The sequence below is a fragment of the Hyla sarda genome, chromosome 11, assembly GCF_029499605.1.
Source record: "Hyla sarda isolate aHylSar1 chromosome 11, aHylSar1.hap1, whole genome shotgun sequence".
Lineage (NCBI taxonomy): Eukaryota > Metazoa > Chordata > Amphibia > Anura > Hylidae > Hyla > Hyla sarda.
Window position 1 is genome coordinate 6,757,555 of NC_079199.1, and position 16,435 is coordinate 6,773,989.

At 45.6% G+C, this 16,435-nt stretch overlaps 1 protein-coding gene across 2 annotated transcripts in view; it reads left to right on the forward strand.

Moving 5' to 3' along the window:
* The window catches only part of PPP4R4 (protein phosphatase 4 regulatory subunit 4), a 103,804-nt gene that overhangs the window by 83,979 nt on the left and 3,390 nt on the right, over positions 1 to 16,435 (forward strand). For both annotated transcript variants that reach the window (XM_056546019.1, XM_056546020.1), the window contains 10 exons: positions 779 to 961; positions 3,235 to 3,340; positions 3,421 to 3,568; positions 4,579 to 4,723; positions 4,949 to 4,990; positions 5,106 to 5,180; positions 7,637 to 7,706; positions 8,188 to 8,265; positions 10,338 to 10,434; positions 11,065 to 11,117. In XM_056546019.1, coding sequence (XP_056401994.1) covers positions 779 to 961; positions 3,235 to 3,340; positions 3,421 to 3,568; positions 4,579 to 4,723; positions 4,949 to 4,990; positions 5,106 to 5,180; positions 7,637 to 7,706; positions 8,188 to 8,265; positions 10,338 to 10,434; positions 11,065 to 11,117 — 997 coding nt within the window. The remainder of the gene's footprint in view (positions 1 to 778; positions 962 to 3,234; positions 3,341 to 3,420; positions 3,569 to 4,578; positions 4,724 to 4,948; positions 4,991 to 5,105; positions 5,181 to 7,636; positions 7,707 to 8,187; positions 8,266 to 10,337; positions 10,435 to 11,064; positions 11,118 to 16,435) is intronic.

Consider the following 16,435-nt stretch of genomic DNA (forward strand, 5'->3'; position numbering starts at 1 on the left):
TTTGGTGTTATGTGATGCACTAGTTGATTGCTTGGAGTTTCTCTTCTTCTGTCTATATCTTCCTGTTTTGGTGTCATGTGATGCACTAGTTGATTGGTTGGAGTTTCTCTTCTTCTGTCTATATCTTCCTGTTTTGGTGTTATGTGATGCACTAGTTGATTGGTTGGAGTTTCTCTTCTTCTGTCTATATCTTCCTGTTTTGGTGTTATGTGATGCACTAGTTGATTGGTTGGAGTTTCTCTTCTGTCTATATCTTCCTGTTTTGGTGTTATGTGATGCACTAGTCGATTGGTTGGAGTTTCTCTTCTTCTGTCTATATCTTCCTGTTTTGGTGTTATGTGATGCACTAGTTGATTGGTTGGAGTTTCTCTTCTGTCTATATCTTCCTGTTTTGGTGTTATGTGATGCACTAGTCGATTGGTTGGAGTTTCTCTTCTTCTGTCTATATCTTCCTGTTTTGGTGTTATGTGATGCACTAGTTGATTGGTTGGAGTTTCTCTTCTTCTGTCTATATCTTCCTGTTTTGGTGTTATGTGATGCACTAGTTGATTGGTTGGAGTTTCTCTTCTTCTGTCTATATCTTCCTGTTTTGGTGTTATGTGATGCACTAGTTGATTGGTTGGAGTTTCTCTTCTTCTGTCTATATCTTCCTGTTTTGGTGTTATGTGATGCACTAGTTGATTGGTTGGAGTTTTTCTTCTTCTTCTGTCTAAATCTTCCTGTTTTGGTGACTTCAGGTTTGTGCCTTCAGTTCTGATTATCTTACTTTACGTTGCAGCTTATGATTGTACCCGACCTAGTGCCGGCGCTGACGTCAGCGGAGCAGAGAGTCGCCAACTCACTGAAGTGGAGAAGCCATGAGAAACTCCTGCAGAAGTTCTCCTGCCTGCCACACATTATATCTAGTGACCAGATTTATTACCGCTTCCTGCACCGAATGTTCACCATCATCCTGACCAATGTGAGCCTCATGTCTCTTACTCATGTTCTGCTGATTATTTTATCACAACCAGGACCTGGGTGAATGAATATTTTGTGCTCAGCCCCCATTGCCTCTATAAATTGAATGTCTCCATTATTAGAGCCCCCTTGTAGTAATGCCTTGGATCTTCTTTGGTCTTCAGAACCACAGCAATTCATTGTAGCATGGATCCCGCTAGGTGATGAAATTGTTCTGTAAGAATATCGGCTAATCCCTCCACTGGTGGAGCAAAGGTACACCTGGTCATGACCGGGCCATGTTTCTCCACAGGGATCTGGATCCATCTGACCAGGACATGTTTCTCTATAGAGATCTGGATCCGTCTGACCAGGTCATGTTTCTCTATAGAGATCTGCATCCATCTGACCAGACCATGTTTCTCTATAGACATCTGGATCCATCTGACCAGACCATGTTTCTCTATAGAGATCTGGATCCATCTGACCAGGACATGTTTCTCTATAGAGATCTGGATCCATCTGACCAGGTCATGTTTCTCTATAGAGATCTGGATCCATCTGACCAGGCCATGTTCCTCTATAGAGATCTGGATCCATCTGACCAGGCCATGTTTCTCTATAGGGATCTGGATCCGTCTGACCAGGACATGTTTCTCTATAGAGATCTGGATCCATCTGACCAGGACATGTTTCTCTATAGAGATCTGGATCCATCTGACCAGGTCATGTTTCTCTATAGAGATCTGGATCCATCTGACCAGGCCATGTTTCTCTATAGAGATCTGCATCCATCTGACCAGACCATGTTTCTCTATAGACATCTGGATCCATCTGACCAGGCCATGTTTCTCTATAGAGATCTGGATCCCTCTGACCAGGCCATGTTTCTCTATAGAGATCTGGATCCATCTGACCAGGCCATGTTTCTCTATAGACATCTGGATCCATCTGACCAGGCCATGTTTCTCTATAGAGATCTGGATCCATCTGACCAGACCATGTTTCTCTATAGAGATCTGGATCCATCTGACCAGGCCATGTTTCTCTATAGAGATCTGGATCCATCTGACCAGGCCATGTTTTTCTATAGAGATCTGGATCCATCTGACCAGGACATGTTTCTCTATAGAGATCTGGATCCATCTGACCAGGTCATGTTTCTCTATAGAGATCTGGATCCATCTGACCAGGACATGTTTCTCTATAGAGATCTGGATCCATCTGACCAGGCCATGTTTCTCTATAGAGATCTGGATCCATCTGACCAGGACATGTTTCTCTATAGAGATCTGGATCCATCTGACCAGGCCATGTTTCTCTATAGAGATCTGGATCCATCTGACCAGGTCATGTTTCTCTATAGAGATCTGGATCCATCTGACCAGGACATGTTTCTCTAGAGAGATCTGGATCCATCTGACCAGGACATGTTTCTCTATAGAGATCTGGATCCATCTGACCAGGCCATGTTTCTCTATAGCGATCTGGATCCATCTGACCAGGCCATGTTTCTCTATAGAGATCTGGATCCATCTGACCGGGTCATGTTTCTCTATAGAGATCTGGATCCATCTGACCGGGTCATGTTTCTCTATAGAGATCTGGATCCATCTGACCAGGACATGTTTCTCTATAGAGATCTGGATCCATCTGACCAGGACATGTTTCTCTATAGAGATCTGGATCTGTCTGACCAGGGAAAAGAAGGCCCGGGCTCTAAAACAGGGAAGAGAGGGCCCGGGCTCTAAAACAGGGAAAAGAGGGCCCGGGCTCTAATACAGGGAAGAGAGGGGCCCGGGCTCTAATACAAGGGAGAGGGGCCCGGGCTCTAATACAGGGAAGAGAGGGGCCCAGGTTCTAATACAGGGAAGAGAGGGGCCCAGGTTCTAATACAGGGAAGAGAGGGGCCCGGGCTCTAATACAGGGAAGAGAGGGGCCCGGACTCTAATACAAGGGAGAGGGGCCCGGGCTCTAATACAAGGGAAGAGAGGGGCCCAGGCTGTAATACTGTTCAGGGGAGAGAGGGCCCGGGCTCTAATACAAGGGAAGAGAGGGGCCCGGGCTCTAATACAAGGGAAGAGAGGGGCCCGGGCTCTAATACAGGGAACATTACTATAGGGCATCTATACAACACTCTAAAGCCTCATGAGTAGATACTTCAAATAATGTGACCTCTTTTTTTCCTCCTGTAACAATATGGAGGCCGTCACGTGCGGCAGTGGAGTTGGCAGATTTTTTGGGGGTAGCGTTTTTGGGGAGTATCTGAAGACCCATCTTTTCTTCCCCTCCTAGAATGTCTTACCGGTCCAGAAGGCGGCGAGTCGGACCTTGTGCATATTTTTGCGCTATAACCGCAAGCAAGAACAAAGGCATGAGATCATCCAGAAGCTGGTGGAACGTAAGTGCCGACTATGTTTTGTAGACTCGGAGTGACTCCTTAATGTCTCCGCATATCAGACCTGACATCTTGTATTCCAGAACTGGGCCAAGGTAAAAGCTACTGGAACAGACTGCGGTTCCTGGACACGTGTGAATACATCATGGAGTTCTTCTCAAAGTCTTTCTTCTGTAAATACTTTTACCTCTCTGTTCTGGAGTTGACGGGTGACCCTGTGGCCAATGTCAGGTAAGGTCGGATCTGACCTCTGGGGGTTGGGGGGGTTACAGGATTGTGTTATGTAATACTTTTCCCATATCATGCACCCTCACCATCACTAATCGTACAGCACCATCTGTTTTATTCCATCTAGGTTTTTAAATTAATGTAACTGGGTCATGTGATCACCAGTCTGACTCACAGAAAATCCCAATGTATAATATGTCAGAGATAAGCGTCTGCTCTTGGTCAGCTGACTTCATGTGAACATCAGCATGTCATAAAACAATATTTCAAAATCTTCATATAACAAAAAAAAAAAATCATTTTGAATAATAGTACGCATCAAAACTGCACATAATGTGAACTGACCCCCAACCCACTTATGAGCCTCAGCATTTTAGGCTTATGGTTCCTGGGGCCCAGTGAATTTTAGCGTTAATATGATTTCTTTTTTGAAATAGGAATTATAATGGCTAAAAAAAAACATGCCTGCCGCAACAGCTAAAATAGGTAAGCACAAGGCATACACAAGATCAGTGGTCTTCCAAACTGTGGACCTCCAAATGTTGCAGCTTTTGGCTGTCTGGGCATGCTGGGAGTTGAAGCTTTGCAACATTTGGTGGACCACTGTTCTTGTGTATGCTTTGTGCTTACCTATTTTAGCTGATGTGGCAGGCGTGTTTTTTTAGCCATGATAATTCCTATTTCAAAACAGAAATTGTATTCTTGTGGTGCCCACATTTCCCATGATTTATTTATATTTGCAGAGAGAGGGTGTGGAGTTTTATCACTAAAATTCACATAATGAGACCGACCGGATCACCTGGCTAGACCCCCGCAAACAGAAGCCTAAAATGCTGAGGCTCATAAGTAGGCTGGGGTCAGTTCACATTATGTGCAGTTTTTGGATAGGGAATAAGATGTCCAGGGGCAGAGTACCCCTTTAATCCTCATGTCTATGGTCAGATTTACCACTTAGGGATCATCTGTACATGTAAAAAGCGTGTTTATATGAACATACGTGTTCTCCTCCGCAGGATGAAGGTTTGTCACATGTTGCCAAAGCTGAAGTCGTCGCTGAAGATGCCGGCGGATAAACATTTACTGCAGCAGATGGAACTGTGTGTCAGGAAATTACTGTGTCAGGAGAAAGACAAAGACGTGCTGTCCGTGGTGAAGAGGGTGAGCGACATGTCTGTCAATGAAGCCTCAGGATCTCTGCTTACTGTCAGTGAACGGACACACATTCTGCGTCTGTAACGTCATCCTGGACAGAGGTTTACATTCCCTGACAGCAAGGAGAGACCTTGACCATGGTGAAGCGCCACTGGTTGAGCGCCCCCTCTGTGGAGGAGGATGTGCTGCAGCTCTTTATTACATTGGGTGTTTTCCCTTACTCTTTTGCAGACTGTGATGGAGCTGGATCGGATGGATATGCCTATGGACGCTGTAAGTACTGTGGACGCCAACGCCCCATCACCGCCCCCATACAGTATCGACACATCCGATCGTCCTATGGCGCTGACGCTTCTTTTATCACTTTCGTCTATGTATATTTATATAGTACCAGAAACGCTTCTTTGAAAAGGATTTACTGGACCAGGAGAAAGAGAGAGAAGAGCATCTGCTGCTGGAGATGGTGAGAAAAGGAAATGTGGGCAGATAATTGGCGTAAAATGGCAGTAAACTTGCACTTTTTTTTTTTCTGGCAATTTTGGAAACCCACATAATCATGGGAAAGGTGCACACCGCGAGAATATCATTTCTGGTTTGAAATAGGAATTATTATGGCTAAAAAACCCATGCCTGCCACATCAGCTAAAATAGGTAAGCACAAGGCATACACAAGAACAGTGGACTCAAACGGTGGCCCTCCAGATGTTGCAAAACTTCAACTCCCAGCATGCCCGGACAGCCGTTGGCTGTCCGGGCATGATGGGAGTTGAAGTTTTGCAACATCTGGGGGGGGGGGGGGGGCCACAGGTTGAGACCACTGCACAAGGTGAATTCAACTTGAGAAAAAACAGACATGGTCGCACATCCACAACATACACCTTGTTCTAAGGTTTCTCAGCAACATTTATTAAACTAACAGGTTGTTAGTGTACTTTATCATGAAGTGCAAGCCCACTAGCCATGTCACGGCCACCTGTAAGTAGTGGGTCCCTAGCATCCCTAGAATAAAATGGCGCAGCACTCAGTGGCGATTCTGCACTCTGCCCCTCAGCCCAGGCCTATTTAATTGACAAGTAGCTGCATTAGGGCCCTATTCCTCCTGGCAGCCTCCCAGTCTCATACTGGGAGCACATGGTGAGTGAGCTTTTCACATCTGTTCCCCCTAGTGCGGGGCTGTTTGGCGTCCGTTGCTGCCCCGATGCTGTGTCTGTGGGGTGGCACGGCCGAGGGACTGGTTTGAGTGTCATTGGGGCTGCTCTGCCAGTTGGGTCGTTCCCCGTGTGGGCACTGGTGTTGGGGCTGTGGTGGTTGCCACTCATGCTAGGGACCCACTACTTACAAGTGGCCGTGACGGGCTAGTGGGCTTGCACTTCACGATCATAAAGTACAATAACGACCTGTTAGTTTAATAAATGTTGCTGTGAAGCCTTAGATCAAGGTGCATCTTGTGGATGTGCGATCGTGTCTGTTTTTTCTCAAGTTGAATTCACTACTGCACAAGGACCTTTACATTATTCTCTAATAATAACTTATGCTGCACAATGTAAGCAAAAGCCCCGCCCACTTTCAGCTGCTCAGCAGCAATTTTGGAAACATGTGAACACAGCCTTATAGTCCAGTTGCAGCAGTTGGCTGTGTGGTGTCGGGTGAGGGTAATGTGCAATTAACCTTTTCGTGACGCCAGGGCACCGTTATCCTATGCACAGTCTGAGGTTGGAGACAGCTTCTCCTGGGCCAGTCACGGGGCAATAAATACTCCGATACAAGGTTAAAGATAATTGTCTTTACTGAGGCAGGATAGATGGTAAATCCTTTACAGTATGGATTGGGGCAATGGGAGGGGCAGAGTAAACCTTGGAAGCCTATCGCCTTGCTGGGACTTGTAGTTGTTTGTGCTGTGCTTGTTATGAATGGCAACCCACACTGACTGAAGACTACTGACTTTGTTCCCCAGAGTTTAGTGCTTTCCACTAGGCTTTGACATTCGCCTGAGTGTAGGGGATTTTCGCTAGGAGATACGCGGTTGCAGGATTAGACTTCTTGTTAGATTGAGGCCTCCTCAGATCACCTCTGACTTCTCCACACTGTATCTCAGGAGTTCAGCTCCCATTGGGGCAGACAGGTCACCTGATTTAATCTTGCACACTTCCTGCTTAATAGACTTAAAGGAGAAATGTGGTGCAAAACTTTTAACTTCCTCTGTGCCCAGGATCCAAAAAAAAACAAAAAAAACTAAAAACTTTAACTCACCTTCTTACATCCCCCGTCGGTGTCCCGGTCCTCCGGCGCTGATCGGCTCCCTGCTTCTTTGGCTCGGAACGTCACACTACGTGTCCCGCCTCGGCAGGTGATAGGCTGAGCGCACTGTCATGTAAGGAGCTCGGGCCCTGCCTTCTCCCTGCTGCCCGGGCTCCTTATGACAGTGCGCTCAGCCTATCACCTGCCGAGGCGGGACACGTAGTGTGACGTTCCGAGCCAAAGAAGCAGGGAGTCAAGCAGCACTGGAGGACCGGGACACCGACGGGGGATGTAAGAAGGTGAGTTAAAGTTTTTGTTTTTTTTTAGTTTTTGCAGCCTGGGCACAGAGGAAGTTAAAATTTTTGCACCGCATTTCTCCTTGAAAGCAACAGTAACATAGAGAATTCCAGAACAACAACAATAGCATAACATTACTGTATATTGAGTCCCGAGTAGTGTGGGCCCAGGAGGGACACTGAAGGCAACATCTGCCTGACAGGTTGGCCAGAATACGGTATTCCTTACTGGGTCACCACAGCTGGAGCTCAGATTTATATTTCTTCATAGTATTTTCGCACAGGGAGAGGATGATATCGGGTCAGGGTTTTCTTCCTAATCATTACTTTTTCTTATTTTTTATTTATGAACTTTTTTTTCCTTCTCAATTTCTTTTATTTTCAGGAACAAATTGAAAAAGAGAAGCAGCAGAGCGAATCTCGATCCAGCAACGAGAAGAACTATGAAAGGAAACGTAAGTCACCGATGTGTCCGCCTCCTCCCCCACAAGACAATAAGATCTTAGGTACCCAATTATTAAAGGGCCCCTAACCTTAATCTCTGGCAGTATATAATAGAGCTGGAGTGTTATAAGGACATGTTCACACAGAGCGGAATCCACATCCACTGATTTCAGATGGGATTGGCCTGGTTGTGGATCGGCCCCATTGAACGGAACAAAACGTACACGGCCGATAACCGCTCCAGATAATTCAGCCCTTAAACTTTGCTTTAGTCATTCAGATTAGATAAAAGCAAATCCTGGTCCAGAGGCACCAAATATAATCTTGGAGGTGTCTGCTGCCTTATTGGACAGTGATTGGGGCCATACTGCAATTCCAGACACAGCCCATGCACAGTAGTGGCGCTGTTTGCTGTAAAGAGAAAGGCAGAGGTTTTTCATCTAAGGTCGTATGCTCCTTTAACAATTATCGTTGACTTGTTCCTTGTTTTAGGCAGAGACAGCAAAACCGGATCAGCGTTGCCAAAAAGTCTCCCCACGGTGATTTCCGGGTCATCGGGTACACAGACAGGTAAGTGCTATCACCAGCGGAGTCTGTAATATTATACTATAGTATATTACTGAGAGCTGATATCTGCACAAGTCCACTTCCCAGATAACCCTGCCCCCTGACTCTGTGACATCACCAGCCCTTCCCTGATAACCCTGCCCCCTATGTGACATCACTAGCCCTCTCCAGATAACTCTGCCCCCTATGTGACATCACCAGCCCTTCCGTGATAACCCTGCCCCCTATGTGACATCACCAGCGCTTCCCTGATAACCCTGCCCCCTATGTGACATCACCAGCCCTTCCCTGATAACCCTGCCCTCTATGTGACATCACCAGCCCTTCCCTGATAACCCTGCCCCCTATGTGACATCACTAGCCCTCTCCAGATAACCCTGCCCCCTATGTGACATCACCAGCCCTCTCCAGATAACCCTGCCCCCTATGTGACATCACCAGCCCTCTCCACATAACCCTGACCCCTATGTGACATCACCAGCCCTCTCCAGATAACCCTGCCCCCTATGTGACATCACCAGCCCTCTCCTGATAACCCTGCCCCCTATGTGACATCACCAGCCCTCTCCAGATAATCCTGCCCCCTATGTGACATCACCAGCCCTCTCCAGATGCCCCTGTCCCCTATGTGACATCACCAGCCCTCCCCAGATAACCCTGCCCCCTATGTAACATCACCAGCCCTCTCCAGATAATCCTGCCCCCTATGTGACATCACCAGCCCTCTCCAGATAATCCTGTCCCCTATGTGACATCACCAGCCCTCCCCAGATAACCCTGCCCCCTGTGTGACATCACCAGCCCTCTCCAGATAATCCTGTCCCCTATGTGACATCACCAGCCCTCCCCAGATAACCCTGCCCCCTGTGTGACATCACCAGCCCTCTCCAGATGCCCCTGTCCCCTATGTGACATCACCAGCCCTCTCCAGATGCCCCTGCCCCCTATGTGACATCACCAGCCCTCTCCAGATGCCCCTGCTCCCTATGTGACATCACCAGCCCCTCTCCAGATGACCTGGACCCCTATGTGACATCACCAGCCCTCTCCAGATAACCCTGCCCCCCCCCCCATGTGACCTCACCAGACCTCTCCAGATAACTCTGCCCCCTATGTGACATCACCAGCCCTCTCCAGATGACTCGGACCCCTATGTGACATTGCCAGCCCTCCCCAGATAACCCTGTCCCCTATGTGACATCACCAGCCCTCCCCAGATAACCCTGCCCCCTATGTGACATCACCAGCCCTCTCCAGATAACCCTGCCCCCTATGTCACATCACCAGCCCTTCCCTGATAACCCTGCCCCCTATGTGACATCACCAGCCCTCTCCAGATGCCCCTGCCCCCTATGTGACATCACCAGCCCTCTCCAGATAACCCCTCCCCCTATGTGACATCACCAGCCCTCTCCAGATAACCCTGCCCCCTGAATCTGTGACATCACCAGCCCTCTCCAGATAACCCTGCCCCCCCTATGTGACATCACCAGCCCATTCCAGATGCCCCTGCCCCCTATGTGACATCACCAGCCCTCTCCAGATAATCCTGCACCCCCCCCCCTATGTGACCTCACCAGACCTCTCCAGATAACTCTGCCCCCTATGTGACATCACCAGCCCTCTCCAGATAATCCTGCCCCCCCTATGTGACATCACCAGACCTCTCCAGATAACTCTGCCCCCTATGTGACATCACCAGCCCTCTCCAGATAATCCTGCACCCCCCCCCCCATGTGACCTCACCAGACCTCTCCAGATAACCCTGTCCCCTGTGTGACATCACCAGCCCCCTCACTTATAATTGCTATCCCCCAATATAAACCTCCCACAACCCCTCGATCTTTGACATCACTGCCCCGTGTGGCCTCAGGAGGAATGACAGCACGCAGAAGGAAGACCATCAGTGATCCCATAATAGAACAGCCGGCTGCTATACTGTCCATAATAAAAAATATATATAAAATTGTCTAACAATTAATATCTACCATGAGAAAACCCAGTACATATGTATGGAGCCCCCCGCACACACATGATGAGGAGCTGGCAATCTACCGTCTGTCTGTTTCCTGTAGTGAGCAGAGAAAGTAAGAAGAGTAAGCTGATCCGGAGCCAGTCATTCAGCAGCCAAGCCATCCACCCCAAACACGGCTCCCTGGAGAAAGGCACCAAGTGAGTGTATATTAATCTACAGCAGTGGTCTCCAACCTGCGGACCTCCACATGTGGCAAAACTACAATTCCCAGCATGCCCGGACAGCCAACGGCTGTCCGGGCATGCTGGGAGTTGTAGTTTTGCCACATCTGGAGGTCCGCAGGTTGGAGACCACTGATCTACAGTCATGGTCATAAGGAGGACGCTGCTGGAAAGTGATCTGTACAGCATTACAGTGAGAGGTAACAACAGCAGATAGAGAAGACAATAGGAGCTCAGCCTCCCCCCTCCCTTATTCAAAGGTCACAGAGCACACCCAGAAACCTTTCCTAGTTATGTCACCTGACTAGGGCAGCTCCTGTCTATTGTCGTCTATGGTCCATGGGCCCTGCTGTAAAGCATCTCTCTAAATGCTGTTAAAATCTGCTCAGGCAAGATAATAATAATAATTATCTATAATAATGTACAAATAATTACAGATAATTCAGATAATATAAACAGAGTAGTAAAAAATAAAAAGAACAAGTTTTGGTATCTTCCCCTAATCAGCAAAAAATAATCTAGTTCATCCCTTTAAGTGTCTTGTATTCTGTCTGGACCCTAATGAGCAGATTTACTAACGATAATTCCTATTTTATCATATTCTAGTAAAAGTAATTCTGTGATCGGAGTTGGGAAGAATGTTCTCCTGCCCTTTGTCGGTAAGTGATTATCCAGTAATGTCTTATAATATAATCAATAATATAATATAATAAATTGCAATTCCATAATATAATACAGTATTGATCTGCAGGTCCAGACTCCTTATGGATCTATTAGATGTCTCTATAACACCTTATAGTATATACAGGGCCCTGCAGATCATTACATGTCTCTATAACATCCTATAGTATATACAGGGCCCTGCAGATCATTACATGTCTCTATAACATCCTATAGTATATACAGGGCCCTGCAGATCATCGCATGTCTCTATAACATCCTATAGTATATACAGGGCCCTGCAGATCATCACAAGTCTCTATAACATCCTATGGTATATACAGGGCCCTGCAGATCATCACATGTCTCTATAACATCCTATAGTATATACAGGGCCCTGCAGATCATCGCATGTCTCTATAACATCCTATAGTATATACAGGGCCCTGCAGATCATCACATGTCTCTATAACATCCTATGGTATATACAGGGCCCTGCAGATCATCACATGTCTCTATAACATCCTATGGTATATACAGGGCCCTGCAGATCATCACATGTCTCTATAACATCCTATAGTATATACAGGGCCCTGCAGATCATCACATGTCTCTATAACATCCTATAGTATATACAGGGCCCTGCAGATCATCACATGTCTCTATAACATCCTATAGTATATACAGGGCCCTGCAGATCATCACATGTCTCTATAACACCCTATAGTATATACAGGGCCCTGCAGATCATCACACGTCTCTATAACACCCTATAGTATATACAGGGCCCTGCAGATCATCACATGTCTCTATAACACCCTATAGTATATACAGGGCCCTGCAGATCATCACACGTCTCTATAACACCCTATAGTATATACAGGGCCCTGCAGATCATCACATGTCTCTATAACATCCTATAGTATATACAGGGCCCTGCAGATCATCGCATGTCTCTATAACATCCTATAGTATATACAGGGCCCTGCAGATCATCACATGTCTCTATAACATCCTATAGTATATACAGGGCCCTGCAGATCATCACGTCTCTATAACATCCTATAGTATATACAGGGCCCTGCAGATCATCGCATGTCTCTATAACATCCTATAGTATATACAGGGCCCTGCAGATCATCACATGTCTATAACATCCTATAGTATATACAGGGCCCTGCAGATCATCGCATGTCTCTATAACATCCTATAGTATATACAGGGCCCTGCAGATCATCACATGTCTCTATAACATCCTATAGTATATACAGGGCCCTGCAGATCATCACATGTCTCTATAACATCCTATAGTATATACAGGGCCCTGCAGATCATCACATTTCTCTATAACACCCTATAGTATATACAGGGCCCTGCAGATCATCACATGTCTCTATAACATCCTATAGTATATACAGGGCCCTGCAGATCATCACATGTCTCTATAACATCCTATAGTATATACAGGGCCCTGCAGATCATCACATGTCTCTATAACATCCTATAGTATATACAGGGCCCTGCAGATCATCACATGTCTCTATAACACCCTATAGTATATACAGGGCCCTGCAGATCATCACATGTCTCTATAACATCCTATAGTATATACAGGGCCCTGCAGATCATCACATATCTCTATAACACCCTATAGTGTATACAGGGCCCTGCAGATCATCACATGTCTCTATAACATCCTATAGTATATACAGGGCCCTGCAGATCATCACATGTCTCTATAACATCCTATAGTATATACAGGGCCCTGCAGATCATCACATGTCTCTATAACATCCTATAGTATATACAGGGCCCTGCAGATCATCACATTTCTCTATAACACCCTATAGTATATACAGGGCCCTGCAGATCATCACATGTCTCTATAACATCCTATAGTATATACAGGGCCCTGCAGATCATCACATGTCTCTATAACATCCTATAGTATATACAGGGCCCTGCAGATCATCACATGTCTCTATAACATCCTATAGTATATACAGGGCCCTGCAGATCATCACATGTCTCTATAACACCCTATAGTATATACAGGGCCCTGCAGATCATCACATGTCTCTATAACATCCTATAGTATATACAGGGCCCTGCAGATCATCACATATCTCTATAACACCCTATAGTGTATACAGGGCCCTGCAGATCATCACATGTCTCTATAACATCCTATAGTATATACAGGGCCCTGCAGATCATCACATGTCTCTATAACACCCTATAGTATATACAGGGCCCTGCAGATCATCACATGTCTCTATAACATCCTATAGTATATACAGGGCCCTGCAGATCATCACATGTCTCTATAACATCCTATAGTATATACAGGGCCCTGCAGATCATCACATGTCTCTATAACATCCTATAGTATATACAGGGCCCTGCAGATCATCACGTCTCTATAACATCCTATAGTATATACAGGGCCCTGCAGATCATCACATGTCTCTATAACATCCTATACTACAGGGCCCTGCAGATCATCACATGTCTCTATAACATCCTATACTACAGGGCCCTGCAGATCATCACATGTCTCTATAACATCCTATACTACAGGGCCCTGCAGATCATCACATGTCTCTATAACATCCTATACTACAGGGTGGGCCATTTCTATGGATTCACCTTAATAAAATGGGAATGGTTGGTGATAGTAACTTCCTGTTTGTGGCACATTAATATATGTGAAGGGGGAAACTTTTCAAGATGGGCGGTGACCATGGCGGCCATTTTGAAGTCGGACATTTTTAATCCAACTTTTGTTTTTTCAATAGAAAGAGGGTCATGTGACACATCAAACTTATTGGGAATTTCACAAGAAAAACAATGATGTGCTTGGTTTTAACGTAACTTTATTCTTTCATGAGTTATTTACAAGTTTCTGACCACTTATAAAATGTGTTCAATGTGCTGCCCATTGTGTTGGATTGTCAATGCAACCCTATTCTCTATATACTGCTATATACTACTATATACACTGCAGGAGAAATGCTAGCACAGGCTTCCAGTATCCGTATACACTGCTATATACACCACAGGAGAAATACTAGCACAGGCTTCCAGTATCCGTATACACTGCTATATACCACTATATACACCGCAGGAGAAATGCTAGCACAGGCTTCCAGTATCCGTATACACTGCTATATACTACTATATACACCGCAGGAGAAATGCCAGCACAGGCTTCCAGTATCTGTATACACTGCTATATACTACTATATACACCGCAGGAGAAATGCTAGCACAGGCTTCCAGTATCCGTATACACTGCTATATACTACTATAAACACCGCAGGAGAAATGCTAGCACAGGCTTCCAGTATCCGTATACACTGCTATATACACCGCAGGAGAAATGCTCGCACAGGCTTCCAGTATCCGTATATACTGCTATATACTACTATATACACCGCAGGAGAAATGCTAGCACAGGCTTCCAGTATCTGTAGTTCCAGGTGCTGCACATCTCGTATCTTCACAGCATAGACAATTGCCTTCAGATGACCCCAAAGATAAAAGTCTAAGGGGGTGAGATCGGGAGACCTTGGGGGCCATTCAACTGGCCCACGACGACCAATCCACTTACCAGGAAACTGTTCATCTAGGAATGCTCGGACCTGACACCTCACAAGATGGTGACCACCACATTATGGGTGTCAGGTCCTGTGCTGGCATTTCTCCTGCGGTGTATATAGTAGTATATAGCAGTGTATACGGATACTGGAAGCCTGTGCTAGCATTTCTCCTGCGGTGTATAGTAGTATATAGCAGTGTATACGGATACTGGAAGCCTGTGCTAGCATTTCTCCTGTGGTGTATATAGTAGTATATAGCAGTATATACGGATACTGGAAGCCTGTGCTAGCATTTCTCCTGCGGTGTATATAGTAGTATATAGCAGTGTATACGGATACTGGAAGCCTGTGCTAGCATTTCTCCTGCAGTGTATATAGTAGTATATAGCAGTGTATACGGATACTGGAAGCCTGTGCTAGCATTTCTCCTGCGGTGTTTATAGTAGTATATAGCAGTGTATACGGATACTGGAAGCCTGTGCTAGCATTTCTCCTGCGGTGTATATAGTAGTATATATAGCAGTGTATACGGATACTGGAAGCCTGTGCTAGCATTTCTCCTGCGGTGTATATAGTAGTATATAGCAGTGTATACGGATACTGGAAGCCTGTGCTAGCATTTCTCCTGCGGTGTATATAGTAGTATATAGCAGTATATACGGATACTGGAAGCCTGTGCTAGCATTTCTCCTGCGGTTTATATAGTAGTATATAGCAGTGTATACGGATACTGGAAGCCTGTGCTAGCATTTCTCCTGCGGTGTATATAGTAGTATATACGGATACTGGAAGCCTGTGCTAGCATTTCTCCTGCGGTTTATATAGTAGTATATAGCAGTGTATACGGATACTGGAAGCCTGTGCTAGCATTTCTCCTGCGGTGTATATAGTAGTATATAGCAGTATATACGGATACTGGAAGCCTGTGCTAGCATTTCTCCTGCGGTGTATATAGTAGTATATAGCAGTATATACAGATACTGGAAGCCTGTGCTAGCATTTCTCCCGCGGTGTATATAGTAGTATATAGCAGTGTATACGGATACTGGAGGCCTGTGCTAGCATTTCTCCTGCGGTGTATATAGTAGTATATAGCAGTGTATACGGATACTGGAAGCCTGTGCTAGCATTTCTCCTGCGGTGTATATAGTAGTATATAGCAGTGTATACGGATACTGGAAGCCTGTGCTAGCATTTCTCCTGCGGTGTATATAGTAGTATATAGCAGTGTATACGGATACTGGAAGCCTGTGCTAGCATTTCTCCTGCGGTGTATATAGTAGTATATAGCAGTGTATACGGATACTGGAAGCCTGTGCTAGCATTTCTCCTGCGGTGTATATAGTAGTATATAGCAGTGTATACGGATACTGGAAGCCTGTGCTAGCATTTCTCCTGCAGTGTATATAGTAGTATATAGCAGTATATAGAGAAGAGGGTTGCATTGACAATCCAACACAATGGGCAGCACATTGAACACATTTTATAAGTGGTCAGAAACTTGTAAATAACTCATGAAAGAATAAAGTTACATTAAAACCAAGAACATCATTGTTTTTCTTGTGAAATTCCCAATAAGTTTGATGTGTCACATGACCCTCTTCCTATTGAAAAAATTAGAGTTGGATTCAAAATGGCCGACTTCAAAATGGCCGCCATGGTCACCGCCCATCTTGAAAAGTTTCCCCCCTCACATATATTAATGTGCCACAAAC